The sequence below is a fragment of the Branchiostoma lanceolatum genome, chromosome 17 (assembly GCF_035083965.1).
Source record: "Branchiostoma lanceolatum isolate klBraLanc5 chromosome 17, klBraLanc5.hap2, whole genome shotgun sequence".
Lineage (NCBI taxonomy): Eukaryota > Metazoa > Chordata > Leptocardii > Amphioxiformes > Branchiostomatidae > Branchiostoma > Branchiostoma lanceolatum.
Window position 1 is genome coordinate 6,824,248 of NC_089738.1, and position 9,369 is coordinate 6,833,616.

Genomic DNA, 9,369 nt, shown 5'->3' on the forward strand with positions numbered 1-9,369 from the left:
TGCGTTACTATTAGGTGGATACTACTTTGGACGCTACTGAATAGCCCTTTTTGCTAATATAAATGATCTTGCAGAATGATATACTATAGGTTTGGGAGCTTTTTTTATATGCTACAGTATATAGAAATTAATCCATTAACCTTCTCTACTACCAAGGGGGTTAAAATTACAAAATAAGATAACAGATTTTACTTCAAAGAACTATTCCATAACAAAATCTAATTCAAAGTGCAGAAAAAGAATAAGGTCAATGTCTTAAAGTAAGTCAGAAAAGAAGAAAAACACTGTTTGTTGTTTGTCTGTATGGTCAACCTTTGTTGAAATTAAGATCACATTCACTGCCAATTCCAATAAAATAATAAAGAAACTAATTAAAATCTTGAATTTGCTATACAGTAAAGCAAAGTTTCCGTTGCAAGGTAACTTTTTGTTGTTGAACCTTAACATCTCTCTTGATAATCTTTCCCTTCATGTTCACAAAAAATACAAAGAACAGCACTACAGCCAAATCTTCCTTATACGTTACTAGATGCTTTTTATATTAGTGACATGCTTATTGGTGACATAGTAAACTATGTAATAGTCCAATAACACTGCATGTATTCAGTATGATTATTGTACATTTATCCAAAAAATCTTTAAAGCATTTTTGTTACTCTTGCCTCACCATAGTCGGGGCAAAATCAGATGCAAAACAGATACAGACTTTTGCGTTTGTTAATCTACAATAGGGAAAACACCTGAAAGTATTGTCATAAGTTTGCTGTTTAACACTGCACAAGGTTGGCACAAATTTAGACAAAACACACCAGCACTATCATAAAAAAAGACAGACCTTCAGCTCTGTAGAAAACTTATCTACATTGGCTGATTTCATACATCCTATGCATGTTGTAAAATTGGCACATAATTCATAAATTACTCCAACAATACTTACCAAAGGCAAAACAGCATTCTATTACAGGTAAATGCTTATACATTGAATTCTTGATGTCAGACATACAAGTTCAGTTGGGGTATGTGTCACAGACAAAATCAACAAACTGAACATATCAATGACTTTCATATAGATAACTTTTAAATACACTGGCCACAATAGTGCTTTTTAGTGCTATATACACAGTTTATCAATGGCTATAATCATAAATAGTTTTTTTCCATTAAAGATAAACATCTCAGCAACAAGTTAATTGTCATAGTTAACTATAAGAAGGAAGAAAAAACACAAAGTTCTTAAAGTAACAGTCATAAAGGGTCTTTTTTTATATGCAGAACAGTACAGGGGGAAATATTCGCAGAGATTTATTTAGCGGTGTTCACCGTTGAAACTGCCATACAGGGTTTTTCTGTAAAATGGTGAATATTCTATGTGGATTTAAGTCTGCAGTGAAGAGGTCAATGTGAAAAACAGGAACATCAAAACAACTGCAAAAATTTCCTCTTTACAATATGTTGTCATAAAAATACATAGTGTATGGGACAACTTTACATCTTAACATATAACTAGCCAGAATCTTATCAACATCACAAAATCTATTAAAGAGGGTGCATCATCATATCCCACAATATAAGAAGTCTTGAGTTGAACTTGCTTCCACAGCAGACACCATCTGAAAGAAAAGAATATATTTCATATTACAAAGTACTACGAGTTTACAAAGTTTACGAGTACTTTGATATGATATATTTGTGTGGGTACTAGTACCCCTTCCCACTGATCCTCGACGATGGGGAACGAGCCATCATACTAGTACATTGCTTAATTTCATTCAAACCGAGGAAGTACCTGAACAAAATCATTGAACATAATTTAAACCTGTTCCTCAAAACAAAACAAAAAAAGGAAAATCATTGCTGCCCAAAGATACACTCACTACAACACATAGATGATCTTTGAATACTTTGTATTAGACCCTTCAATACTAACAGTCACCATACTGGCATACACCACTTAAATTTGTCAGACACATGTACCAGTATATCTATGTGTGAGGGGAGCAGGACAATTGCTTGGCATTTTTTAGATGATAATTTCATAAAATCAGCATGATATCTGCAATACTTAGTACTTCACTGTTTAAAAATGCTTTGCTCGCTTATAGCCTGTAAAGCAGAGCTACATAATACACTATAGTCAACATGCTACACCCAACAAATGTAACGCCATTACTTTTAATAGTAATATTCCCCTGATTGTAGTGAAGATACAAGTACTAATGACCTAAAACACTTTAGAGGAAATCATGAAAATTGCATATTATTTCCTGTTGGGGGGATATTGAAGCAAACACATGTGTCAATCTGTAGATCAATATGGCTGACCAACTAACATACATGTATACAGTAGTCTATATTTCTTGGAAAAAATGCATAATATTTGATTGATTATCCTGTATATGATTAAGAAAGATGAGTACTAATGACTTATACTAATTTGGGGGAAACAAAGCAATTCAATACTTGCCTAGGGAATATTGAAGTTACCAGATTTATGATAATTTGGTCACCCATATTTACATGTCCTTTCAAAGTCTTTATTTTCTAATCCAGACCATGGATTGATTTGATATTTCATCATAAGCTGGAAAGATATATGTACCAATGGTTCTTACTACTTTTTCAAAAATCAGACATGCTTTTATAATTCCGGGGAATTTCTTAATATGGGTGGGTGTCAACAAGTATAGAGGTCAAATTAAGGTCAACTTCAAAACTGTATATTTCATCATCAAAATCATACATTAACTTCATATTCCCATATAAGTTGTAGGGATATACGTACTAATGATTCTAACTATTTTTCCAAAAATCAGACATTTTTTTATAATTCCGGGGAATTTTGGAATGGGACTAGGTGTCAATGATATAACATGTGAAAAGTAGGTCAAGTTCCAAAGTGTATATTCTGTAATCAAAATCATGGATTGACTTGAAATTCCTACATAACTTGGGGACATATAAGCACTAATGATTCCAAGAACTTTTCTCAAAATCAGACATGTTTTTATATTTCCGGGGAATTTTTGAATGGGACTAGGTGTCAGTAATATAAGACCTGAAAAGTAGGTCAAGTTCCAAAGTGTATATTTTGTCATCAAAATCATGGATTGACTTGATATTCCTACATAAGTTGGATGGATATAAGCACTACTGATTTTAAGAACTTTTTTCAAAATCAGACATTTTCTTATAATTCCGGGGAATTTTTGAATGGGGCTAGGTGTCAATAATGTTACACCTGAAAAGTAACTCAAGTTCCAAAGTCAATATTTTGTCATCAAAATCATGGATTGACTTGATATTCCTACATAAGTTGGATAGATATAAGCACTACTGATTCTTAGAATTTTTTTCAAAATCAGACATGTTTTTATATTTCCGGGGAATTTTTGAATGGGACTAGGTGTCAATAATGTAACACCTGAAAAGTAGGTCAACTTCCAAAGTGTATATTCTGTAATCAAAATCATGGATTGACTTGGCATTCCAATATAAGTTGGCGTGATATAATAACTACTGATTATAACAACTTTTTCCAAAATCAGACATGTTTTTATAATTCCGGGGAATTTCTGAATGGGGCTGGGTGTCAACAACATTAGAGGTCAAATCAAGGTCAACTTCCAAACTGTATATTTCTTCATTACCTGCATATATCAACATCAAATTCCCATGTCAGTAAGAGGGTTATATTGACTACTGATTCCTGCCATTTTGACAATATTTACATTAGTTGATCACATTCTGGAAGATGTTGACATGACCACACTCCAGCAAAGTGGGGAGGGGGGCTGATGGACACAATGACAACTTGTCAAGTCATTTTCTCACGATCGGCTTGGCTGATTGACTTCAAATTTTCTGTGTATGTAGGGTCTATCTAGCTGTGACAAAGCGTCGAATTCAATTGAAGCTACGTATATCTATAATCATTTAGGACTCTGTTTAACACCTCCAAAGGGCAAAATATGCTGTATCTGGAGATAGAAAACGCGAAAGAAGGGCAACAGGCATTTTACGAAGTACACATGTCATGCCAAGTGGAACACCACTATATCCTCTGCCCATACGTACCTTCCATGAATCTGCACACTGCTGAATAAACGCACAGTCCCGGGGGGTCTGCATCACGTCATTGCTCCAAAATCCGACCGCCGCCATTTTGGTGCGTTAAGCCTCAACCTTCCCAGGTTGCATCGTTTCATCACCCCTTGTGATTGGACACCATGACGGAACCTCGGAAAGTACCATTTTAGATGGGGCTGTACCATTTAGGTGCCATAGGGATGGTCTCTCCTTTTGCCTTGAATAAAACATGCACTTATAAATGAGAATGTTGCCGCTAATTTTTCAAGCTTCATACTTCGTCGGTACTGTGGTACATGGAAGCATACGGAGAAGTTCACATTTTGCATTCGCTAGTGTTTACGTCAATTAGGAATTCCACTTTCCCCCCTCTATACCCGGCGCATTGGTATGTCCTAATTTTCGACTACGAAAGAGCACGGTAAGCCCCTCAGTACATGTTTTTCAGTCATATCACACAGCAGTGCTGTTTCGGTACGGTAACGGTACATTACTGATTCGAGTTTTATCATATTTCTCCTTCCCTAATCGACAAGATGCCCGAGGGAAACGACATCTGGCAGTTTTTTGTCAGGGGGCTACGTGGAGAGACAACTATTGTGAGGATTCACAAGGTACCTTAACTTTACGTTACGTTATGAACATAGTGGAAGGATAATGGAAAAGAAGTATGGCCTAGAAGCATTAAGAACTTAAGTTAAGGGAAAAGGGCCTCTCCTGACAAGTAGCACTTTTTTTCCTAAGGATAGTGCCACACGTTGATTGGATCAGAATATTGTACCTTTTATGAAATAGACGTACGTCGTGAAATTACGAGCGGGCATCCTATAGTATTGGGCTGAACCCACTTAGGAAATTCCGTCAGCTCTTCGTCAATTTTACCCTTGCGATCACACTGATGTGTGAATCATGTGCATTAGTGCGATGACTTTGCGTATGAGACATGGTACATGATGTGTTGCCTGTTTGGTGATGATTATGATGTTTCACGTCTGTTCGGTCGGTGCAATAATTTGCGCCCGAATACTTTTGCCGCCTACTGTGTTTTAAAAGGGAGGGAGCCGACGACGTTTAGTTCATTTTCACGCGTACGCATGTTGTATATTGTACGCTAAACTCAACCATATTCGACTTTGTACCCTCCTTGTGCACCGTACAACAAACTTTGAAGCGTCTGTGCTTCTCACATCTCACATTGGTGAACTAAGCATGTAAATTCCCATAAGTTACTTCAAGGACAAGCCATCTTGCCCACTTCGGAACCAGGTTACATGTTCGCAACAAAGCCGCTAGGTGGCGCAAACTCTAATAATTTGTTGGTAAATCGGTACTTTGCACCTTTTTGCAGGATGCCACAGTAAACGAACTGATCAACAAGATCAGCGAGATGAATGGCATACCTCCCAAGACACAGCGCATCCTTTACACAACTACGCAGCTTGTGTATGATCATAAGGAGAAGAAATACCTGTCGGACTACCAAATGGAAGACCAGTCCAACCTCACCGTCGTTCTGCGTCTGAAGGGAGGCAGCACCGTGGAAGACTTGTCTCCTCCCCCGAAGCAACTGGACGAAGACGTCGAGACTACCGAGGCTCCCGATATGATCAGTTGGGAAGATGACCCCAACACGCCCCGAGCCAAGATGTCCTGTGGCCATGCTATCACCCCGGATACACTCACAACGTTCTGCGAGAGTCTGCTGACGTAAGTATTCAGTAAAGCATTTAGTATTCTACTCAATTCCCCAGGTGACCCTCTATTTTCTAATTAATCAAATTAAACAACTCCAGTCTATGGCTTGATGCAATGTGCCTGACAAGGCCTGACAAAAGTTAGGTTACAAAAAATATTTCAGGGGCAATAAGAAAATTTTTATACTTGCAGTTTTTCCATAATAGGACTCAAATACATGTAACGTATGTAGTTTTGGCAGATGGCAAATTAACAGATACCAATCATGCAAATAAATTCTTGATTTGTATGATTAATGAAAAGGTGCCATAATGTTTCTAAGTGGTAAATGATTGGACTGCTAACATTAACTTGTTTTGTAAGTTCATCAATAAACTTTCAATTGTGACCTGTGTAAGTTAGTTAATTTGTACATGACCAAGCATAGATTATGCAAATGTGAAAGTCATTTGCATAATCCAAATATTTCATGGAGATATGAGGTCTCCGAACTCTTGTTATGAAAGCCTTTGGTATCTGTTGAAAATATTTAGACATTAAGCAACATCTTAGAATGTATTTTGAGTTCTAGGATGGGCGTCGCTAAGAGATCGGTGCATTACGCTTCACTTTGTATTCTCTTATTGATTTATCTAGTGCAGGGAAATGCGTCTTCAAGTGTCCTTACATCGGTCCAAATGGGCACTGTGGCAAGGAATGGCCCTATCTGGAGGTCCGCCGCCTCGCCGTTCTCACACCGGATGAGAAGAAGCAGTTCGAAACCAAAATCTCCGACAACTTCCTCCGCAAGGGGATGGGCATCCAGGAGTGTCCCGAGTGTCACTCATACTGTGAGCGTATCAACAAGAAAGACAAGCGCGTGGTGTGCCCCCTGTGCTCGGCCTCTGGTCGCGTGGAGTTCCACTTCTGCTGGCACTGCCTGCACAAGTGGGTTGGAGGAGGTGTTGAGAAGTGCGGCAACGACAACTGCAGCGGGGAAGACCCACGCCTGAAGATCCTCCGCGACTGCAAGAAGAAGACCATCGTGGGTGTCAAGGACTGCCCCGCCGTCAGGGCCTGCCTGAAGTGCGGCATGCTCATCGAGCACGAGAAGGCCTGCAAGCACATGGTACGGTTTTGTAACTTGCCAATTTATCAGACGACTTTGCCTTGATTTGTCTTGTTACTGCTTTACTTCAGAGAATCATTTTTAATTGACTTAAACAAGAAGCACAAATATGAAATCTACATTTTGAAATCTAGTCCCTCTGAAATGCTATTTCCTGCATTCTGAGGGGCAAACTTTGCTGGAAGAGTAAGCTATAAGCTAAGTTTAATGACATTTCTGTTTGTAACAAGAAATACAGAAAGGTTTCAGCTTGAGTTTTGGGAGACGACGCCCTCCCGAATATTCTTTTCGCCGGAGGCGCGACATGGAAAATTTTGAAATTTTTGACCCATTGAAACGCTGTTTCCTAAATTTTGATTGATATTTATCCTATTTCCAGGCCTGTGTCTGCGGCCAGAAGTTCTGCTTCATCTGCCTGAAGAAGCCCACCCTGTCCGGAAGCTACTCGTGTGGCAGTTACAACAGCCCGTGCAAGATAGCTGACGTGCAGAAGACCATCCCTGGCGACGACTAAAAGGCTTGTACTTGTGGAACGTATTCCACTCTTCCATCGCTAGTTGGCAAAATTGAAACTAATTGATACAAATTTCCATTTGCATCCGAAGTGTCACAATAGAGGACACTTCACTGAAAGATGCCCAGAAAGCAAGCTGATTCCGTGACTTGAAGATGCTGTGGGAAGCTTCATTAACAAGATTGGCATCGTAATACGTTGCCATGGTGACGGTGGTGTTTGTTATGTTTAGCCATAAGTATGGCTAAACATATTGCTTTCTCTCATGTTTCTTCTTCTTCTTCTTCTTCTTCTCCTCCTGTCAAATCTTCAAATCGATTCATCTCTGTCATTTTTTGACCAAATGACCTGAAATTTGGTACAGAGGTAATGTAGGCAAAAACCAATGTGCGTTCTTTGCCTTGTTTTGATATTGACCTTGAAAGTGATTTTATTGAGGTTTTTAGGCTATTTTTAGCATATCTTGGCCTCCTGCGCCCTGGTATTTCAACCGAATGACCTGAAATTTCCTGTATATGTGGCTTGAACAAATATTTAAAGGACTACATTCCCATTTTTGGCATACATATATTCAAAACGATTTATTTTGGGCTTTCTTGACAATATTTGCCACTTCTGTCACTTTCAATACTACATATGACCTACAGGTCATTGACCCCGAGTGCCTTGCACCTGGCCAAGCTGGAAGTTTGCTTACGAGGAGGAAAGACCGGACATAAACATTGAACGTGATTATCAGGAAAACACCATGTTCCCTTAAACTCAGTGGTTAAATTGCAGTTTAGGAAATTTTATAACAGAAAACAAGTTAAATCAATGATTTTGTGAATGTTTATTCTAGCATTAGTTATTCCAGATATTTTCAAACTCCAAATTCTTCAACACAACACGGGAGATCGTTTCTCCTCAGACTGGCGCGACGTAGCGTCCACCACCAGGCCTTCCTACATGTCCTACGTACGGGCGTATGGATCGTAGAATTCGGCAAAAAAGGAATGATTAGGCCAGTAGAGTCAGTCCCCGGTAAGGTCAATGATTCGCCCCTTTGCGCTAGCTTGTAACGTTAAATGAATGTACCCTCTGGTGGCCAAACTTCACTGACAAACTTTCTCCCTATTATCATCATGAGCTTGCGTTAGTCTGGTACTAGTGACTATTATGTGCCGGGAATGTTTATCTATCGCACGTTCAACCATGATAAATGGTCGGCCGTTGCGAAAATTTGGAATCCCATGCTGTTGATTTTCGTGATTGAATCTGTACGAAAATATATTTTCATGTCGTTCATGTTTTTGGGACGGACGCCGGGACGGGGTGAATTTTTTCTATCATTTTCGTCCCGTTAGTAATGCAAATCGAATCGTGTTGCACAAGAGGCAAAACACTAAAAACGTGGGTCTTGTGGAGTGTTTTGGAGCGGGAAAATGCCGGATATTAGCGGTGCCGAACAGTGTACATCGTCGCGCGCGGGTGACGCTCCGTCAAAACAAATCCGCTGGTGGTCTAGCGCGGCCACCGAAAATAGGCAGAAACACACAGGAGGACTTAGCACCTTCGTTTATGAGGGCAATTGTGAAAATCTTTTGTTACAAATTGTTCGAACATTGAAACATTTGGATAGATGGTTTGAAACTGTTCTAAATAAAGAGATTTTTGTGTAGTTACGTTCGAAATGTTTCCAACGTATGTGAAATAAGTTCAAACATGTTATAAGTTTCAATTCTAATTGTTTGAACACTTTAGAACTATTGTGACTTAGACATTCTTTTAATCAAAATAGTTCAAACATATTACAAATATTATATTAAAACCCTCTCGGTGACTTTGAATTGACTCAAATATGTTGTTTTTGGTCAGTTTCCTTCGTCTCCTGTCAAATCTTCATATGTATACTATGGAAAACTTCATTCTTCCCTGGGGTTGATCTTTTTTAATTCAATTTTGAACTAGGTTGATTATGCGCAAG

The 9,369-nt window shown here is 38.8% G+C and overlaps 1 protein-coding gene and 1 long non-coding RNA gene across 2 annotated transcripts; one reads left to right on the plus strand and one right to left on the minus strand.

Annotated features, from left to right (window-relative positions):
• Positions 1–523: 523 nt before the first annotated feature.
• Positions 524–4,218, minus strand: LOC136423020 (uncharacterized). Its single transcript, XR_010753709.1, has 2 exons — positions 4,075–4,218; positions 524–1,610 (listed from the first exon to the last, which is right to left on the minus strand). It is a non-coding gene; the product is annotated as an uncharacterized lncRNA (long non-coding RNA).
• A 299-nt stretch (positions 4,219–4,517) lies between these two features.
• On the plus strand, positions 4,518–7,490 carry LOC136423463 (uncharacterized). The gene is made up of 4 exons (XM_066411610.1): positions 4,518–4,700; positions 5,435–5,793; positions 6,418–6,889; positions 7,269–7,490. Exons 1-4 carry the CDS (start codon positions 4,623–4,625, stop codon positions 7,401–7,403), a joined length of 1,044 nt encoding a protein of 347 aa, XP_066267707.1. The 5' UTR covers positions 4,518–4,622; the 3' UTR covers positions 7,404–7,490.
• Positions 7,491–9,369: the final 1,879 nt, after the last annotated feature.